The sequence below is a fragment of the Macrobrachium nipponense genome, chromosome 2, assembly GCF_015104395.2.
Source record: "Macrobrachium nipponense isolate FS-2020 chromosome 2, ASM1510439v2, whole genome shotgun sequence".
NCBI lineage: Eukaryota > Metazoa > Arthropoda > Malacostraca > Decapoda > Palaemonidae > Macrobrachium > Macrobrachium nipponense.
The window spans coordinates 80,061,414-80,083,913 of record NC_087201.1 but is presented as its reverse complement, the minus strand read 5'-3'; the positions used below and the strand labels follow the sequence as shown (position 1 = coordinate 80,083,913).

Below are 22,500 nucleotides of genomic sequence, written 5' to 3'. Positions count from 1 at the left end.
ATATCCCCTAAATTCATAGTAGTTTGATCTTAGCATAAATTTCTGAAAGGAAATATGTGAATGTTCCTTCCTATTCAATTTATGTCTTGCCTTTGGAAACTGCATTCAAACACCATACTCTAGAACAATGGAACTTCCCTGTGTGGGGTGGGGCTAATTTGATTTTCGAGGCGGGCAATTCAAAAATATTTAAAGGAGGTTAATGACATATTAGGATTCCTCTACGTGAATATAAGAATATCACCACAGAGGCCATCGGGATTTTAGGGGAGATTAGGTGGGACATGGCCAAAAAAGGTTGGAAACAAGTGCTTTAGACTTTGGCTAAAACTTGTCATGCTTTGTAATACTCCCTGGGCAATGGTCATATAGTGCTCCAACACAAATTTCTAGATTAACATGTCAAGGCGACAAGCACCTAGATTAGTTCACTCAGAGGCAAAACTTTTGTCGTTTCTTCTGGAATCCCTTGACTTACTTTTCAAATCAAATACTGGAATAGTTATCTGTTACTTTTCATATTGCCCAGTGTTTGGACAGTTCTTTGTCAAAAATCTATAATCCCTACAATATGTATAGCTAATAGAAATTAAATATATTCTTATAGTAGTTTTCTTTATTTAGATTCGTATTAAGATTCGAAGTAGTTTTACAATGGGGTCTTAACCATAGTATCTACCTCCCCCGAAATGACCGAATCCGCCTAATCCTCCAAATCCTCCAAATCCTCGATGGAATCCACCGTGAACGAATCCAGGCTCAGCTACTGGGCTCCTCTTTCCACGGTAGCCTCCATATCCGAATCCATGTCCGCCAAAGCCACCAAATCCTCCCAATCCTCCAAAACCTCCAAATCCTCTATGGAATCCTCCGTGAACGAATCCAGGCTCAGCTTCAGGTTCGGGTTCTGCTACGGGGCTCCTCTTTCCACGGTACCCACCATATCCAAATCCGTGGCCTCCAAATCCACCCAAGAAGCCACCTCCATGATGGCCACCAAATCCTCCGAATCCACGGTGGAATCCTCCAAAGTGACCTGGATCGGCTTCAGCTTCAGGCTCAGCTACTGGGCTCCTCTTCCCACGGTAGCCTCCATATCCGAATCCATGTCCACCGAAATGGCCACCAAATCCACCAAATCCTCCGAAGCCTCTGTGGAATCCGCTGTGGAATCCAGGATCAGCTTCGGCTTCCGGTTCAGCAACAGGATCAGCTGCTACTATCCCCAAAAGGACCACGGCTAAGGTGGCGATAATTGTCTGCAAAGAATTATTTGGGAAGGCTATGTAGTTAAAATTACAACAAAAAGTCTAATAATAGAAACATTTATAAAACTGGTGTTAATATTTTAGCAGTTATTTGTAAATGATTATTCACTTGGAATACTGTTCACTGTTGTTCAGAACTGGAAGTCTCTCGACCTCTTTTTCTTAAACATCTCCAGATAAACGTTATAATACTAGATATTATAAATATGTCAGAAAATAATTATAGCTTATGTTCGGAGAGCTAGATGATAATTTCAAGTGATGATTAGTGAACAATCAGAAATATTTGTGATAAGTCTTTATACCAAGATAAAAAAAACTCAAAATATTCCACCTTTTATTTACCAAGATTTAAATGCATTTTGATATACCATTTCCAGAATTATTTCCTTACATTAATAAAAAAACAAAAATTAATATGGTAATTATATTCTTTTATCGTCATTTCTAGGGAAGAAAAGAAAACTACCCTTTCCCTGTTCATGGTTAAAGTTCGGAAAGAAATTAAAAAATTAAGCCAATCGACTTTGTTTCATTTCTCTAACTCTGTCCGGCGTCAATGACATTGCAGTTATGACGTAATATAAATTTGAATCAATCAGACTTTCTCTCTCTCTCTCTCTCTCTCTCTCTCTCTCTCTCTCTCTCTCTCTCTCTCTCTCTTTCTTTCCTACCTTGGACATCATCTTGCAGTGCTTGAGAGGCGACTGTGCAGAGACAGACCCAGGGATCTCTTTTTATACTGACTGAGGAAAGCCCAGTGTCCTTGAGATAATCGTCAAGAATTTGAGGAGAAGAACCACGTCATCGCCTATTATTAAACAAGGGCCATAGTGGCAACCTTCAACTCTTTTTCAACTTTCGTTTTCTGTGAAAAAGCTGATACAGTTTCGTACCATGTTTAGGTGTTGTACAAATCTCAGAATGAGAGATATATATACATATACCTAATATATATACGTACACACACACATATGTAATATATATATATATATATATATATATATATATATATATATACATACACTATTTACAATTAGTTTGACTTGAAATTTATGTATATATCTAACATCCACGAGGACAAATGATAAGGTGTTGCAAATCCTGAATGGTTTCGGGTTCATTGCCAGACCATTTTCGGACTACTGTTAAAAGTGGGAGAAATTAACAATACATAATGCGCTGTACGTTGCATTTTTATCATAAATTTCTACCACTATGCGTCAGTCTTTCGAAAATGCTTTAGCATTATAGCCGAAACCTTGTCACTATTTACAAACTTTTTTTCTTTTCCATTGTCGATATATATATATATATATATATATATATTATATATATATATATATATATATATATATATATATATATATATATGCTAAAACATCAAAAAATGTGCACTTGATTTGTTTATCAGCTGAGGCCACAGAAAAAGCTCAAAAAGGAAAAGAAAAAAATCGGCAGTGCCAAGTAGTTTCCTATAATTAACACATCTTCCGGGTACAAAGTAATTTTGTGTCTCGAAGATACATTGATCACACGAAAGTACTTGGTACTCTGGCCTTTTTTTTCTAAACCGTCCCTTTGGTTTCCCCATATAGGTATATATGTATATATATGTATATATATATATATATATATATATATATATATATATATATATATATATATGCATATATATACATATATATATACACACACACACACATATATATATATATATATATATATATATATATAATATATATATATATATATATAATATATATACATATATAAATCAGTGATTTATAGCATGTAGCCCACATATTATATTCTTGTATTCAGAAGTTGGACATCAGATGTCATCACGAAGCCTCTGATCCTGTTTTCAAAATAGTTTCTGCATTCAAGAATCTTTAGCTAGGTAAGTGAATTCTCTCTCTCTCTCTCTCTCTCTCTCTCTCTCTCTCTCTCTCTCTCTCTTAAAAAAATTCATGTCTTATAGTCTAGTGGCAAGGAGACAAGAGGTCCGGAATTGAATAACAATAGAATTCACACTTCAGTTTTCCTTTACAATTACTTTTAGTGACGCTTCATCTAGTATCCTCAGCTTCCTCAGGAGCATGAATAGTGAAAATCTACCAGATATTTCAACCGTCTTTTCAAGATTTTTTCACCTCTTCTTGGTTAAGATTTTTCTTTTCTTTTTCGAACTATTGTAGATTTGTAAACAGGGAAATTTAAAACTATGACACCTCTTTATTCCCTCCCAATATTCTCATGAGTTTTGTTCAATGCTATGCAATGGAAATAAGAGAAAACGCGAAGAGGGAAGCGTCTGCAGTCGCAGCGCGTCAAACGGTTTCATCATAAGTACTCGACAATTACTCGTGAGTTGTTACCTCAATGGAACCCAGTCCAACAATGATTGTTTCTTCTGGCCGGTCGTTCATCGTTGTGTCAAAGTTCTTGGGAAACTATACCGGCGATGATGACGATGAAGTGATGGTGACTCTGATTCCTTGTTTATCATAGCGTAGACCATGGAAAAGTTGATGGTGATGCGGATGATGACCCTTGAGTTGGGAATAAGCCATCCATTCTGGATCTCATGCGCAGCGATTTTGATTATAGAGAGTGTCAGTCTCTTCTTCCCCAAAGGACTGACAAATTGAAATGAATATAGAATTTAAGACAACGGCCAAGCACCGGGACCTATGAGGTCATTCAGCGCTTAAACGGCCACCGACAGTAAAAGGCTTGAAAGGTGTAACAGGGGTAAAACCTAGCACTTGCACTATAAATCAGTTATTAGGAGAGGGTGGAAGTAAGATGGGAGAATGATAATATGAAAGGAGGTACTGTAAAAGAAACGAAATGGATTGAAGGCGCTAGAGACTAAAGTCATACTCATGCAAAGATCCTTAGGTAACGCCCGCAGTGAGGTGCACTGACGGCACTACTCGCGCGGGAGGATCACTGACAGATGTCAGCTGCATAAAAGCATTCTTCCTCCAGTTCCTGTTTTACGTCTTTTCAACCTTGATTCATTTTACGAATGACCAAATGACTTCTGCTGTCGTTGACTGAATTAACGTACGTACTTTTGATTGGCTGCTATTTGGAGAGAGATATATCGGGAGGACAGTGAATAATAATTCTAAACCAGATCATATTCTTCATACAGTCTTTAAATTGAAGCACTCATCTCATTATACCATCAAGAAGATTTGTTTCTCTATTGGCTTACCATCAGAGTTATGCAAGTAACAATTAAAGGTTGAAATCAATAGCCTTCTATCTCAACTAAATCATCTGGAATGGAATGTGCGTAGATGTTCCTTCTTGTTCAGCTTATTGTCCTGCCATTGGGAACTGGATTCAAAGGCCTTGTTTCCAGACCTCCGGTAGAACCTTCCATAGCTCGTAAAGGCCGCCACTAACGTCAAGGTACTTACCTGCACAGCAGACCTTTATGGACATGCCTTCACCATTAATGATACTGTTGTTTTTACACTGGTGGTAGGAATATGTTTCTTTGTATAAGAGGAAGAAGGTGGGGGTCATGGGTCATTTGCAATATAGAATTTTACCCTAATTTGAGGTCATAATTTTGTCTCTTTAAGAAGTACGGGAGCACAAGTTTTAAAATGCCAGGGGGTCACTTTATCTACATCCTTGTCATAGTGAATGCCTGCTGCATAGGCAAGCTGAGAAAAGAGTGTATACTTGGTGTCGTATGTCGCCAGGGCTGCTACAGAGAACCGAGTTCCGTAAGGGGGTAGTGCCTCTAGTGCACCTCATGCGGTGCACCGTAGGCATTACTTAATGTTCTTTACAGCGTACCTTCGGCCCCTAGTTGCAACCCCTTTGGTTCCTTTCACTGTACCTACTTTCATATACTCTTTCTTCCATCTTACTTTCCACCCTCTCCTGACAATTGATTCCTATGCAACTGCGAGGTTTCCCCCTTGTTACACCTTTCAAACTTTTTCTCTCAATTTCCGTTTCAGCGCTGAATGACCTTATAGGTCCCAGTGCTTGGCCTTTGGCCCAAATTCTACATTCAATCAAACTACAACTTGACACAACCAGGTCATAGAACGCACGTCTCTTGAAATCTTGAAAACTCATTCAATCCCAGTGCCTTGGCAGTTCTCATCCTGTTCTTCGGACTTCCCAATTAGACAATTTCGCAGTCATTCTCTTTCTTGGTAGTTCCAATTGGTATCATTCGTCTCTCTCTCTCTCTCTCTCTCTCTCTCTCTCCCCATTTCATAACTCATCCAAGGACAGCATTCTTGTCAGTAAATATCATCGTTCTATTTGCTTCTTTTATGACATGGTCCAATTGCTAAATAAACTTTCACTGCTTAACTTCTTGTTTTTGCTATCATGCTTGATCAAAATTCACCCTTAAATATTTTTCGCCATCTGACTTTCTCCCACAGACTTCCAACTCAATCGGCTTTACAGTCATCCCACTGTCTAGCTCACTTGATAGTCTTAGCCGACAAGCAATTGCACGTCAGAAAACCATTCCTTTGGCACGAACCTCTTATTCCATCTTCCCAATGATTTTATATCGTTACTTCTTCGCAGGTAACGGAGACCTCCCACTTCCCCCGCTCCTTTCCACCAAACCGGTAAACCCATTCCGAAATGTTCCCAGGCCTCTTCTTATTCGGCATCTTTAACCATGGCACATTTTTATATATCTGCAATTAAAACTATTAAATTCATTTGTATGGAATATAATTGCAGCTTCATTCCAAGCCCCATTTTATAAAAGTAAAAATACCTTGTTCTTGTACTTGTAACGATCAGATGATACCTAGTTTCTCACTTTGCACGTCTCTCTTCACTATTAGCTCCGTCATCTAATGTTACATTTCCAATAACTTTACTTTGTTAGGCTTAGGCTTCTACCCATCTTACCAGCCGCCACCCGCCTCCACCCCCCCAACCACCACCCAACACAATACATACCAATTTATATTGGAAGTAGGTGTGTGTATATATTATAGTATATAATATATATATATATATATATATATATATATATATATATATATATATATATATATAGATATATCATATATATATATATAATATATATATATATATATATATATATATATATATATATATGTGTGTGTGTGTAGTGCTCGACGGCCACATGCCCGACGGACATCTGCCCGACTTAACAGTGCCCGATGGACAAAATGCCCGATCAGGACAATTGCCCGATTAGGAAAACTGCCCGAATATTTACGTATATATACAACAGCTCTTTCAGTTGAGAGAGAGAAACTACCGGACGATGAAGAAGCTCGTTAGTAAAGTACATGTTTTAGTTGGGAAAATTTTTTCTTTAGTCACGAAGTTTTTTCACTCTTGTAAGCACCCATGGATTTTGTTAAAACTCAACGTGGTGGATTGAAGCTTTGCTATAATGGTTACGTTTATGTTAAGAACAAGGAATTGCCATCTGGAAATACGTTTTACGAATGTGAACGCCGCCGACACAACAACTGCAAGGCCAAAATTACTGTGTGTGGTGATCAAATAATAAGCGAAACACATGAACACACTCACGCTCCAGATAATATTCGTCAAGATCTTATATCTTTACGTGAAGAAATGAAGGAACAAGCTATTAAAATCCAACAATCATCACAGCAGATTTTATATCAAACGTTACAGAATGTCTCGGAAGGTGTCTCTAGTCAACTACCGTCCGTGAGCACAATTAGACGTTCTATCAGAAGATATAAAAAGTTGTACATGCTCCACATCCCATACCGAGAAATTTGTATGAGATGGTCATTCCAGATGAATATAAAAAAACGTGCAAAGACGACAATGTCTTACTTTACGACAGTGGACCTGGTGAGAACCGTATACTTTTGTTTTCAACCGAGAAAAGAAAAAAACGCAACTCTTGCAATCTTCGAGTGAGTGGTTTTGCGATGGTACCTTCAAAGTAGTACCTGAACTGTTCTACCAACTTTATTCAGTTCATTGTTTAATTTCTAAAAGAACGATACCGTGTGTTTTTGCATTATTGCCAAATAAACGACAATCCACGTATGAAGAACTTTTCAGCCAACTTCGGGCTATTAATGCTAGACTTAATCCATCTGCAATTTTGATTGATTATGAAAAAGCTGCAATGAATGCAATAAAAGTTTTTCCAAATGCAATTATTATTTTTTTTTTACTTTTATTTAGAAAATATACATTTACAGTTTCTAACAATTTATAATATTGTATATACATTACAATTTATTTACATAAATGAAATTATTAATTACCAAAAAAAGAATGGACATATTGGGAAGTAAAGATTTTTTTACATTTATCCCCAAGTGCTTTTAACAATACAAATCTTGTTTTGCACATTCTACTTCTTATGAACGAAATCATACTTAACTCATCTGTTAAGGGCATTACTTTATGAATGTACCAAATTCCAGTTATATATTCACTTATTAAAATCATTGCTGTATTTTTATCTTTTTTTGAGTATGTTTGAAAATCTAGTTTTAAAACCTTTAGAAACTTAGTGTTTATTTTACAAACCTGGCTCAATACCTTTTTCATCCAGTTTACAACTGTTCTCTTCAATTTACAAAAATAAACTAAATGCATAATTGTTTCAGCCTCTCCACAATTACTACACAGATAATTATCAGTTATGTTCATCATAAATAACCTATCCTTTGTAGCTAAGACTTCATGGATATACTTGAACAATATTTCCCTGTTTGTTGGATCAATCCACTTATTATTAAAATTTTCCCATACAACATTCCAGTTAAACAACGGATAGTTTTCTTCAATATTTGGTAGAATTGATTCACCATTCATCATGTAACAATAAATATGTTTCGATTTTAGCAAAGGATAGGTCTTTATCTTTATTACAGAATGAAGTATCTTTATTAATTTGTCATAATATGTAGTGTTAAAAATTGTGGATTCCTTAAATCTGTTAAAATAAACAAGGTATGAAAGTCTCAGCTTACAATAATATGCAGTGATTTCACATCCTATTGCTCTGTTAATAATACATTTGTAAAAGCTGCTAAAAAGCATGCAATTTGCTTTCACAGTTAGATTTACAATCCCGCATCCTCCTTGACTCTTTAGGAGGTACACAGTTTTCCTTTTGATGGGCTGATAATTCCCATTCCACAAATATTTGAAAATACACTTTTCTATACATCTACCAACATCAGCTGGAACTGGATACACCTGGGATATATACCATGCCTTGGATAGTACAGTTACATTCACTAGTACACTCTTTTGGAATAAAGTTAGTCTTCGTTTATAAAGTGGCCCTAACATTTTCAAAATATTGTCTTTGGTGTTTTCCCAGTTCAACCGTACAGATTGTTCATAATCATTATTATGGATTATACCTAGGATTTTAAAACTGTCCATTTTCCTTTCTATCCCGGTTTCTGGCCAGTCAACTTTATCTTTCCATGATCCAATTCCCACCAGGTATGTTTTCTTTTTGTTAAGTCTCGCTCCACTTGCTTCTTCATACTCACTAATGACCCGTGAAGCTTTCTTAATACCTTTTAATTTATTTACAATAATAGTGCTATCATCAGCAAAGCCAACAACAACAGTTTTTAACCCATTTGGAAAGTCTGGAGAAAATTCCTTCAACTTCAGCTTCAGCATTCTGTACAATGGTTCTTGAGCTATAAAAAACAAAATCATTGATAATGGGCAACCCTGTCGAACAGACTGTCTTATAGGAAATGTGTCGGATATATGGCCATTTGTGGATATGCAACTTTTGGCATCCTTATAAAGCATTTTAATTAAGTTTACAAAATCTAAGGAAAATCCAAGTTTGGACAGTATCTCAAAGAGAAAGTCCAGGTTAATCCTGTCGAATGCTTTGTACCAATCTAGGTTTATTAGGGCAGCTGGCTTGTTCTCATTATTCAAGTAGTATATTATATCCCTTAACAATGTGTTACAATTATTTATTGACCTTCCAGGGACAGCACAGAACTGTTCCTTTGATACGAATGTTGAAAGCATTGACTTTAATCTGTTTGCCACAACCTTTGCTATAATTTTGTAATCTACGTTTAACATGGTTATAGGTCTCCAGTTATTAAGATCACACTTATCTCCACCCTTTGGTACAAGCTTAATAATTCCCTTATTTGAGTCTTTCCACATTTCAAATTTAGTAAATGTATATCTCAGTACTTTCAGAAATTCGTTTTTTATAATACTCCACATAGTTTTGTAAAATTCGATAGCTAATCCATCCATACCAGGGCATTTCCCATTTTGCATTCCACATATAGCTTTCCAAACCTCTTTCTCTGTTACTTCAGCCTTCATGGTTAAATTCATGTCGTCATCTATGACAGCGTTCATAGTTTCAAGAAATTTATATTTTAATTGAGTCAACAGCTTCTTCTTTGTATAGATTTGTATAAAACTCAAATATATTCCTTTGTATAGACTTTGTATCTGATACATATACACCCTCTTTTTCACAAAGTTTAACGATACTAGTTTTCACATTCTTTTCTTTTCCTATCAAATATGTAGATATTTTTTCACCATTCATTCTTTCATCAATTCTAGCTTTTATCTTAACCCCTTCACATATTTCATCTTCAATCAGATTTATTCTTTCTTTAAGTTCCTCTATTTTTTTAAAACTATTGCAGTTGGCAGAATGGATCCAATAATTTCTCCTTAATTCTGTTTTCAGCAAATTCAGTAACCCAAATCTCTCCTGATTAATAGTTTTTGAGATTTTAACGAAAAAGTCTAAGTTGACCCTTTGCATAATTCCACCAATCTAAAATTCAATGAAATTGTAAATCACCTATTTTCCCTTTCAAATTCCCCCAAAAATGAATAAAGTTTTCCATTGTTATAGTTACTTAGTATATTTGTATTCAATTTCCAGTATCCCTTGCCAATACTAATATCATTGTCCATCTTAATCTTAACCCTAACAGAATTATGATCAGACCAACTCAATGGTATATTTTCAGATTCAGTTACATTATTTCTCAGATCTCGTACATATATACGATCAATCCTAGAGCCATAGTTATGCCTAATATACGTATACTTTATCAAACGATTTGTTAAGAGCCACACATCTCTTAGCTGCAAATCATTTTTCAACTTTTGAAGAGCTTCTGAACTAATATGGTTATCATAGTTAGAACAATCTCTCTTACTTGTTATACTGTTCCAATCGCCTCCTATGATCACATTTCGTAAATTGTTTCTCAAGTAATAGAGCATAACATTTAAGAACAATTCCTCCCTTTCCTTTTTCTTATTTGTCCCAGAAGGGGCATATACATTTACTAATCGGAAATCTGTTCCTTTATAGGAACATTTTACACTGATTATTTGACCCTTTACATCCATCTCATGATTCAGAACCTTCACTCTTGACTTTTTATTGAAAAGGATAGCTGTGCCTCCCTTCAGCAAGAAAGTTGGATTCAGTATGATATCGCAATGCTTTTCAACATACTCAAGTTGCGATATTTCTTTGACATTATGTTCTTGCACAAATATTACATCCAAATGATAAAAATACATAAAATCAATCAATTTAATTTGCTTATGATCCATACATAGACCATTAACATTAATAGTTGCTAAATTTAGGTAAGTGAAGGCTCCAAATATAAGAAGGAATCTCTTCGTCTTTCATCTAATTTAAAACGTTTATTCACAGGCAATTGACTTGTCTCATCTTCAGAACTACTTTTGGGTTCATCGAGCACCGATTTACTTTCATCCATGTTCGGCTCGGAGAGCACACCACTATCCTTGGTTAACCTCAGACGAATGCCTGTGCTTGGTTCGTCACTAATGGTAGCTTGCCACATTCCGTCTTCACTCATGTTTCCAAAATTTAAAACACTGTCTATTGTATGTTCTTCGTCATATTCAATGTTACTTCCTTCGTTTGCTTCATGTTCCTGAATTTCATTCTCCACTTCTTTGATTGGCTCCTCTTCATTTTGTACTTGACATAATTGAAAGTCCATTTCCTTTTCGATGTCAGCCTCATCAGCGTGGATTTCTGCTTCTATTGTCGAAACAATGAGTCCTTCGTCAGGTGATACAGGGTTTTCCATAAACCCTTCAGCTGCTTCGTCGTCTTGTCTTTCCTTAGGCGTTTCCACTTCGTTCATTTGTCCATCTTCAGTCCTTGTCTCAGTGGGCATTCTCGTGCTTTCATCACTTAGTAAGTCTGAATGAACGTTTCCTACGACTGGTTCCTCTCTCTCTCTTTCATTCTGCGACTTTGCTCTGCCTTCATGCTCTTCGTCCCTTCCATTATTGTTCACATTGGATGTATTCTTTTCATTTCTTTGTATTTCAGGAAAATCATCTTCATTAAAAATGTAATTTCTCTCAGTTAGATTTATATTGCAGTCCTTCACTAAATGACCTTCTTTGCCACACTTTTAACACGTTCTTCTCTGTCCACTGTAAAGAAAAGTTAAATTGTAGCCACCAATATAAATTGATGAAGGGATATTTTCTCTAACCCTCATCTTTGCCGTACGAATGCCACTGAAACCTTCGAAAGGCCCAACTGCGTATTTGTTATGCCTTAACTGATCTACCTTTCCATACCTATTCAATATATCTATTATTACTTGATCGTCCATCTCGAAAGGTGCGTTCCTTATTGATACAAATGACACTTGCGAACTTAAATTTACAACCTTCACTGAGTCTGTATCATTTATCTTGATAACTTTATCCTCAAAATTCTTCACAACATCTGTAAATATATCTGCTGAGATCAGTTTTACTACAATCTTATTTCGATTTATATTCTGAACACCTTTTATGTCACTAATCTTTAATTTCATATCCCTGAATAAAACATTACCAACCATTTCCATGGTTGCATAAGGTGCTGTAAAATGCAGGCCTATGGAGTCCTTTCTCCTGAGAGCATTTGTATTAAAACCCATCTTTATTTGCGGGCTAACTGGCAGTACTGTTTAGTAGTTCCACGCTGGACGAGTGGTTTTCGAGCCGGGCTGCCAATCCGGTGGTCCCAGGTTCGATTCCCGGCTCGGTCAACGCGGAATCAGAGAAATTTATTTCTGGTGATAGAAGTTCATTTCTCGATATAGTGTGGTTCGGATCCCACAATAAGCTGTAGGTCCCGTTGCTAGGTAACTAATTGGTTCCTAGCCACGTAAAAATATCTAATCCTTCGGGCCAGCCCTAGGAGAGCTGTTAATCAGCTAGTGGTCTGGTAAAACTAAGATACACTTAGTACTGTTTAGCCGAGGGAGGGAGGAGAGAGGGAGGGTGGGTGGACGGGAGAGAGGGAGGGACGCCGCTAGCCACTAAACCCCCGAGGCAAATCGCCTCAGGCATGTTCGTTTACCGGCCAAGACTCTTCTTCTATTAGGAGTGTATCAATTTACCTAAATTACATCACTAATTTAGCACGTAAGGCACTGCAAAGCACCGCACTAAAGTCACATCACTGTTATGCACTGCTGGATCAGTAGAAAATCGAGTGTAGATCCCTGGGATAAGCTCAAAAATGAGAAATACAGGAGCACTCGTAAACGTGTGTTCCTTGAACCGCCTGTCTTCTTCTTCTCCACCAAAGTAGTACCTGAACTGTTCTGCCAACTTTATTCAGTTCATTGTTTAATTTCTAAAAGAACGATACCGTGTGTTTTTGCATTATTGCCAAATAACGACAATCCACGTATGAAGAACTTTTCAGCCAAATTCGGGCTATTAATGCTAGACTTAATCCATCTGCAATTTTGATTGATTATGAAAAAGCTGCAATGAATGCAATAAAAGTTTTTCCAAATGCAATTATTAAGGGATGTTTTTTTTTCACCTCTCGCAAGCTATTTATCGGAAGGTACGAACAGAGGGGTTGCAATCACGATTTCGGAGCGATGCTGAGTTTGCCATAAACATTCGAATGATACCAGCATTTGAACACTTACAAGAAAGTATGTGCGAAGAAGCAGATGGAGTAATTAACTACTTTTGAAGATACTTTTATTGGTAGGATACGACGACGTAACAGAGGAAACCCACCCATTTGGGCAGATGTCCGTCGGGCATATTATACAATACATATTATACAATATATATTATACAATATATAAATATATATATTATACAATATATAAATATATATATTAGGCAATATATATATATATATATACAATATATATACACTATATATACAATATATATATATATATATATATATTATACTTATGTAAACGCTATTAGTATGTGGAATATGCATGATCTCGTGGCAGATGATTTGCCAATAACAATCAATTCCTTGGAAGGATGGCATAACCATGTACAGGCGAATATAACCTCGAGTCATCCCAATATCTGGAGTTTTCTTCAGGTACTGAAAACTGAACAAGCTCTTAACGATACAATCATCAACCAAATGCTGGCAGGACAAGAGCCTCCCTCAAAAAGGAAAAAATATGAAGATACAACCAAAAGAATAGCAAATATTATGCAAGATTATAAAAATCGATAAGTATTAGATATTTTGAAAGGGATAGCTCACAATTTAAAATTTTAGGTTTATTTTTTTTTAGATCTATCGTCTTTTTTTTTCAATAACATACTTGTGTATCCATAAATAAAAAATAAATCTTATTTTTTTCTTTTATTATACCTTGTTAATGTTTACCATAAGGAAAATAAATAATTAAAGAAAGTGCATACAAAATCCTATGGCAGCAAAACAAATAATCGGGAAATGTCCTAATTGGCCAATTGTCCTGATGGGGCATTTGTCCACCGGGCATTTGTTCATTTGGGCAGATGTCCGTCGGGCATATTATACAATACATATTATACAATATATATTATACAATATATAAATATATATTATACAATATAAATATATATATTATGCAATATATATATATATATACAATATATATACACTATATATACATATATATACATATATATATATATATATATATATATATATATATATATATATATATTATACTTATGTAAACGCTACATTTCGCATTAAAATACGTATTATTCATACATAAATGTATAAAATTATCTACAGTTTTTGTAGATTACATCAATATCTAAATACAGTGATCTTATGAATTGCAGCGCATAGAAAATATTTGTTTAAAATATACCACCACCTTTATATTTCATAAAGCTACCCTGTTCAAGATCACTAAGCTATTACTTACATAGGCTCAATTCTTCATTATTACGCTGTTTAGCGGTACTTCTGTAGTTGTGAATTAAAAACAGTAATTCCTTAGTAACCATTAATTTTAACTTCCTCAAACTGACTTTCAACTACTGACTAATGTTCAAATCACTTTAGTTTTTACATTTCAGTGTCCTTTTTCTAACTATCTCAAAGTTAAGCCCCACTACTAAGACAACCTAACGGAACGATTACACAGCTTGTTTACGCAGACAATCTAACCCAGTAATCCGAATCCTGCCGCAGATATCGTGCCCTAAAGAGTATCGTCACTTTTATATTGTCAATACATTGTTTTATTTACCATTATCTATTATCTTGCACAGGGATAATGGAAAAACTTCAAATTATAAATTTTTAATTTTTAATTATAAATGTTAAATCTTTATTCTGATTATATATTTTTGTTCGCCGTTGCTACTAAAGTTCTTTACTATTGAAATTGGTTACCCGAATATCCAAGTACACCTTACGTTAAGTATTATAGGCCTCTTTACAGTCATAGCCTTGTACCCTTTCATTTACTCATCCATCTTGACCATTTTCCGTACTACTTGTCCACCTTCCTGGCTACTCTTGTTAATTAACTTATATTATGGAGTATAGCGTGACAAACTTCAATCTACCCTGGATAAATCTGAACAGCACAGCCAAACATTATGGACAAAGTATGACAAACAGCGCCCTTAGTTTTATAATTAAATGGCTATTAGTTACGGACATCAAATGATTAGTGTCCGCTTAACTACTCTAGTCTAAGATAAATTTGGCCAACTGTACTCATGTTTCAATGGTTTTTTTTTTTTTTTTTTTTTTTTTTTTGGCAAGTCTAACCGAATATTTCAAGATACACTTCTTATACATTAAGCTCCTCAGCAAAACAATTTGCTACTCATTCATTCGTACAATGCGGTTTACTTACTGCCGTGCTCCCAAAGTCCACATCCCGTAATTAAAGTTCCTGAATGTTAAATTAACTTTTAAGAGCTTATAGCATACCTTTAAAGTCTAGCAACAACTACTAAAATAACTTTCAGGCCTCCATAAGAGGCAATCCACCAATATCAAAGAATAGCAATATTTTGCCTTAATTTGAACCATTGACCACAAAACATTGAGGATAAAGATACATATCATTGCTTAACAGGTAATTTCTTTAATCAGTTATGAGACCCTTAAGGGAGAATCCGAGCTCTAAGACCCAAGTACCAGCACAACTGCAGACTATTTCGGCCCCAGGGTTACCAAGCAGTTTCGACCAGTCCAGGAACGATATATTAAAGATTTCGATGACTAACGTCACAACGCCAGTCCAGAAGCTCAAACTTCTTAATAGGAGTATTCTCACTCCATTTGGCACAAGGTCGTGCCGGTTCTAACGTTAAACGACCTGGAATAGAGAACGGAGAGTAAAGAGCAACTTCACACAGAAAAGCTATAATCACAGATTAATGAAAGTTATACTACATAACCCTCCCTCAATACCGCATCCTCAATACCGCATCATTATAACGTGACGGTCTTAAGAGTACAACCCATGTCTCAGATTGGCAAAACTGCTGAATGACTTTACAATCTAGAGAACACTTATCGGGTAAAAGATATTACCTTTCGTAAGCTAGATAAAGTCTTAAACTACATTGCCTGATACTTCCTTACCCCTGATACTTCCTTACCCAAGAAAGTTCGTGGCCAATAGAATTTGAAAATTTTCCCGAAGCTTAATCTATTGTTACATTCTCAAACTAAATATTAATCATGATCAAAACAGAACATTTGAACTAAACCTACCAGCACGTAAATACTACCAGCACTGTAAATCCTACCAGCAAGTAAAACCTATTACACTTCAAAACACAAGTCTCAGTATATGTCATAAGTCTCACTTTCTACGGCTAAAATTTCTTCCCAGGAACTCATTATGGCAAGACTTCCGTCCTACCATAACTAGTTCAAGGGAGTACCTCCACCCCTCGAGGGGCGCCGCCCCTCTAAAGGGTGGAGGAAATTTTTATTAACAAAAATTAACACTCACCGTTCACTTCTATCTTCTCTAATTACCTATCCTCTTGAAAACTGAAGTTTGAAAATCCATTCCCGATATCCCCTACTATCACGGACGAACCTGAAACAAAGAAAACATGATCCATTATATACAACACTCAACATCGAATTAGAAGTTAAAGTGCTTAATAAACTCAAACCTACGCAAAATCCTGACACAACAAAATACCCAAAATCATACAAACCTTCCCAAGATAAGAAAGAACGAAGCACGACGCAGACCGTGCAAAATAATTCTAAAAGTGTAAACACACGTTGCCCAAGAACAAACAAGACGAATGTCACAAATAAATTCAAAACACAATGTTCGCTGGTCGGCGTTAGAGTGCCGGTTAACCCAAACTACTTCTGATGAAAGCAGTAAACGTCGACTGCTAAGGACAATCAAGCTCCCGGAGTAACTACTAAAAGGAAATCGTTACCAGAAAAGTCAGTCGCTCGATTCTCCGTGGCGAGAATTAGGCCGAAAGCCTCCATGTAATTGCTCCCTGGCATAATTGTAGTTTTCTTTTTACCGATTTTCTTTTGTCGACGTTCTGTTAATTTCCATTAATCTTTTATGAAGAGTCGAAACCATTTTACGGTCTAACGCACTATATTTTGTTTGTTTATTACATTCGCGTTTTGTAATAATACCTCTCGTATAGAGGAAACGCCTTACTTCAAAATGAAGTGCTATCACAGTTATGTATACGTATGTAGATTTATTAGCCTCCCAATTTTTGAACCACAATCATCACTTAATGACAAATTCACTATACATCCATCACCTTGGGAATAAAACCTGAGGGACACGTTCATTGAGAAGTGCATCTGCGCCAGCCAAGATGAGTTCAAATTTAATCTTTTAATAGATTAGCTGCTCTGGAGTTACCTTGTCTGTCTCGGATTTGATTACCTGAAGAAAAGTAGTAAAAGAAATAGTATTTCCTTTCACAGGAGACTGGATGACCAGTCTGGCTCCAAAATCAGAAAAAAAGAACTTTGGAAATAGCCACATAGAATGTATGAGTTGCCGTCATGACGCTCGTGTTTCTTATAGCATCCCTTAATCGACATCAAAAATATATTTTCGCTTTCTTTACACGCAAATTTTAAACCTCTCTCTTTGAAGAGGTTAATAAAAGTCAATTTGAAAACATTTCGATGCAATAATACGGCTAGTCGTCTGAGTATTGGACAGTTGATTTTATCTCTCCTGAATTGATGCAACTGATAACTTGATTTGAATACTGGCTTCTCTCTCTCTCTCTCTCTCTCTCTCTTTATGTTTACTAGGGATTGGCTAATCTACGAAAAGATGTTATTTACCAGGGAGACGCTATAGTACGTCAAGTTAATATTACTACTACTACTAGTAATAATAATAATAATAATGTTTTTTCTTCATAGTTAGACATAACACATTACAATCCAACTGACGTCTTTCCTTCCTTTGAAGGTAACATGACAACGGACTCTTCTCCAGAAACTACCTTTTATGTCGTAGTATTTTTATCTCGTTCGTCTATTGCCTCAAGATGGTGTCCGGTAATTTCATCGCAGTAATTACATCGTGGTAATTTCATCGCATGGTAATTACATCTCATACATTTTCACCGAATTGTAATTACATTGCAATAGATCACATCGTCAGTAATTTTATCGTAAGGTTTCTTTCACCACACAATGCCAAAAAATAAATGAACAATAAAATGTAATTCACTTAATTTTCTGTAAAACGTCCAAGTTTTGTAGTCAACTGGTTTTGTGAGTGGTAAACATTTTCGGGTTTTGTAAATAACTAAAACTAAACCCATAAAGATGCCTTTGCAGTACGTCGTAAACATAAGGAATAAGAAAAAGCTCATTGGTATTAGTCATCTATTTGTGAAAGAACGAACAAGTGGCGAAAAAACTATTTGGAAATGTGACCAGTTATATATATATATATATATATATATATATATATATATATATATATATATATATATATATATAAAACAAAGTGCAATGCAAGAGTTCATACAAATGAAGATTCCGTTACAAAACGATTGGAAGAACACAATCATGCAGGAGATAATGCTTGTGTTGAAGCTGCCAAAGTGATTAACTTAACTAAAAAAAAAAGCGATCACAGTTACTTAGGAATGAACACATTGCATCGCAACCCAGGCGTACGTTGGAGTATCCCAAGCAGTTGTGGGTCAGCTACCACCACCTCAGTACGTAAAAAGGAATATACGAAATGTTAGAAATACCGCAGCACAAATTCCTGCAAATCCAGGAAGTTTACTCCAGTTAAGCATTCCTCCGCAATATAGGATAACACATTCAAATCACCCATTTCTTCTGTTCGACAGTGATGATGGATCAGACCGGATTATTTTATTTTCGACTCTGAGAAATCTTCAGGTATTTTTGTTCTTTAAATACCTTGCTATTTTGTATTATATGCATTTAAAAATAAATAATTAAAAAAAAACTTTTTAAAGAATGTCGCTTTCTTTATTATCCTCTTTTTTTCTTAGGCTGATTAATTGAGTTAAAAATAAGACTGGCGTCAAACAACTAATAATCATCGACGCTAAAAGAATAGTACTGTAACATGCCAAATGGAAAAAATTGAAAACCCCCATTAATACTAAAAGTTATTTGGTGAGTGTTAGAAAAGTTATACGTAAATGTTCTGAAACTAAATTTGCTGTAAAACATGTTTAGATATGTTTAAAACGGTTTACAGTTGATTATCCAATTAGATTTTCTAACACTAAAGATATATGTTTACTTTTTAAAATAAAATAAATCATGCTTAAAAAAAGACAATCATGAAAAGCATAAAAACAAGTAAAAATCATTATTCTATGACAAATCAAGACGATGAAATTACTTATGTAGGAAAAGTCAACAAACTGGCTACTTGCAAATAGTTAAATACTTTGATCCCCAACAACAACTATAACAGTTATACAAGAAACGTTTTACAGAATTTGCCTTGTGTGGTTTACTTAGCTTTCGGTGAAAAAAACCTAACGATGAAATCACTGGCGATGTGATATAGTACAATGTAATTACAATGCGGTGAAAATGTATGAGATGTAATTACCATGCGGTGAAATTACCACGATGTAATTACTGCAATGAAATTACGTCTTCAGCTGTGACGAAAGTTACAAGTGTTACAACATAACAGTTTCTCGCTCTTCGGTAACCTTTAAGAGGAAGGGCTTTCCCACGTTATCTTGAAAAATCTTCATGACAGACAGAGAAAATAATTGTGGTCTTGTAGGCTTGTGAATGTGGGTAAAAAGATTACTACATATGTTCTTGCAGGCTCGTGAATGTGGACAAAACATACTGCTGGCGGTATTTTTATATACTTTATTCATTAGTAGTTTGCCTTTCAACATACAGTTTCTCTATGTCTTTGAATATTCTTGCGTTGGGGTTTGATCTGAGGGTTTGATTATTATTTTTGGTCTAGTACTGTAACATGCCAAGCAGCACAAAGAAGACTAGTCTCTCACTTTCTACAATTATTTTTTTCACAAAATATTACATGCTGTCACTTGCTGTCGCCATGAGCCTACCTAATACAGCTTTTCTCGCCATTTATGTTTGTGTAAAACACAAATATAAGATTCCTCAGATTCAGGCTTCTTCTGTTGTCCTATACAACACATCGTTTCCTCTCTGGGTCTCCTCTGTTCGAGCTTTTCCTATAACGAGTATGAGAAGTTGCCCGTATGCCTATGAAGTGTCTCCACTCATGAATTTCTTTTTCGCCAAATGAACGAATGATGGGGCTACCTCACCATTCTCTGGGTATCTCTCTATGCCTGAATATTTCGTACATTAAAACTCTTGAATTTTTCATTTATTCCTCACGCATGTTCCTCTATACCTCTAGTGGAATCCGAGCAGGTCCCTCAATTCTATTCTTTATTAAGATTTCTTGCAGCTGGGAGAAGTTATGAAGATTTTAAGTGTTCCGCAATAAAATAATCTCAGGCTCCGGGATATATTATACTTGAAATATGTGGTAATAATGGTAAAGTTCTGCATGAAAAACAAATAGAGGAAAGGACCGTTCACGGAAGATGCTACCACTTCCAGCCATCATCGTAAAATATTGTTTTGCCCATGAAAAAAATAAGAAATTAAAATTACAGATTATTCTGACTTCTGTATCAATTATCTAGATAAATTAAATTCGTTATTCAGACTTAAAGTTAATGAAACTCAGCCCTCTGTTTCTAACTGGAACGTACCCTTCCTCCTAAGACGGGAAGAGAACCGAGAAAAAAGATTTCCTTCCCACACTGACGTTCAGGCGGGCCTGCCCATATCGTTTCGATGTTGGCATATCGACTGAGGTGGGCTATGTGCTCAGGAAACCCGTGGAAGCATAAAAAGATGTGCAAGTTGCCAACATTAAAGTTAAGGTGTGTCTGCGCAGGTCGCCTTTATAGACAGGCCTACGCAGGTGTACCTGAAATCCATTGGCTGGCTTAATACTCTCTTCACAAAGATCAAACGATGCTTCAATACTAATTTGTAGATTAACTAGCCAAGAAGACAAGTAGCTTAGTGTAGTTCACTCTAAGGAAAACGTTGAATTTTGCAGTTTCTTCTTGTACTCTCTAACTTACATTTAATGCCTGGCATAATTATTTTCAACCTCTCGTACTACCTGTCTTTTTTTTTTTTTTTTTTTTTAAGACCAATTTACCAAATAATATTACGTATGGTTAATAAAAGCAATACAAACTCTTAGAGTAGTTTTCTTTATTTAGATTCGTACTAAAATTTGAATTAGTTTTGCATTTTGGTCTTAACCATAATATCTGCCTCCTCCAAAATGGCCGAATCCACCAAATCCTCTTCCAAATCCTCCAAAACCTCCATGGAATCCGCCATGACCGAATCCAGGCTCAGCTTCAGGCTCAGCTACTGGGCTTCTCTTTCCACGGTAGCCACCATATCCGAATCCGTGGCCTCCAAATCCACCGAATCCTCCAAGTCCTCCAAATCCTCCAAAGCCTCTATGGAATCCTCCATGAGCGAATCCAGGCTCAGCTTCAGGTTCGGGTTCAGCTACTGGGCTCCTCTTTCCACGGTAGCCACCATATCCGAATCCGTGGCCTCCAAATCCACCGAATCCTCCAAGTCCTCCAAATCCTCCAAAGCCTCTATGGAATCCTCCATGAGCGAATCCAGGCTCAGCTTCAGGTTCGGGTTCAGCTACTGGGCTCCTCTTTCCACGGTAGCCTCCGTATCCGAATCCATGCCCACCGAAATGGCCACCAAATCCGCCAATTCCTCCGAAGCCTCTGTGGAATCCGCCGTGGAATCCAGGATCAGCTTTGGCTTCCGGTTCAGCAACAGGATCAGCTGCTACTATCCCCAAAAGGACCACGGCTAAGGTGGCGATAATCGTCTGCAAAACATCATTGGAAATGCTTGTATAATCACCTCAACCAAGCTGATAATATCTTAGATACGATTAATGAATGGGTGGTGTTATTACCTCAACAGTTTTCATGAAATATCATTCACGTGAAATTTTATTCATACCATTGTACACCATTGAGAGTTTATAATTGTTTTGAATGTGTCTTAACCCAATTTCTTCTCAAGAATTTATCCTTCAGATGCAAAGTATATTTTCAGAAAAAATAATAATACATAACATTATAAAGAACCAGATAGATGTTTTTTGAATTACCTAAATACTATATGTTCAGAGATCTACATTCATTTCAAATGATGTTCAGTCAGTAAACAAAATATGATACTATTTATTAAAGATGGTTACAAAAGTTAAATAATGTTTACGTTTTGATGTCCAGTACGGTGAACATTCATCAATAGAAAACTTGGATTAATTAGTATTTTTATGTTTCCGTT

General features: G+C 35.9%; 2 protein-coding genes and 1 long non-coding RNA gene across 3 annotated transcripts in view; all 3 read right to left on the bottom strand.

Annotated features, from left to right (window-relative positions):
- Positions 1 to 598: 598 nt before the first annotated feature.
- LOC135221463 (uncharacterized) lies at positions 599 to 1,974 on the bottom strand. Its single transcript, XM_064259212.1, has 2 exons — positions 1,943 to 1,974; positions 599 to 1,259 (listed from the first exon to the last, which is right to left on the bottom strand). The coding sequence occupies exons 1-2, from the start codon at positions 1,952 to 1,954 to the stop codon at positions 663 to 665; spliced, it is 609 nt and encodes a 202-aa protein (XP_064115282.1). The 5' UTR covers positions 1,955 to 1,974; the 3' UTR covers positions 599 to 662.
- A 13,709-nt stretch (positions 1,975 to 15,683) lies between these two features.
- LOC135221462 (uncharacterized) lies at positions 15,684 to 16,952 on the bottom strand. The gene is made up of 3 exons (XR_010315970.1): positions 16,797 to 16,952; positions 16,583 to 16,672; positions 15,684 to 15,937 (listed from the first exon to the last, which is right to left on the bottom strand). It is a non-coding gene; the product is annotated as an uncharacterized LOC135221462 (long non-coding RNA).
- A 4,411-nt stretch (positions 16,953 to 21,363) lies between these two features.
- LOC135221460 (keratin-associated protein 19-2-like) overlaps positions 21,364 to 22,500 on the bottom strand; it is a 1,320-nt gene continuing 183 nt past the window's right edge. Inside the window, exon 2 of the mRNA XM_064259211.1 lies at positions 21,364 to 22,030. Within this exon, the coding sequence (XP_064115281.1) occupies positions 21,425 to 22,030 (606 nt within the window). The 3' untranslated portion in view covers positions 21,364 to 21,424. The remainder of the gene's footprint in view (positions 22,031 to 22,500) is intronic.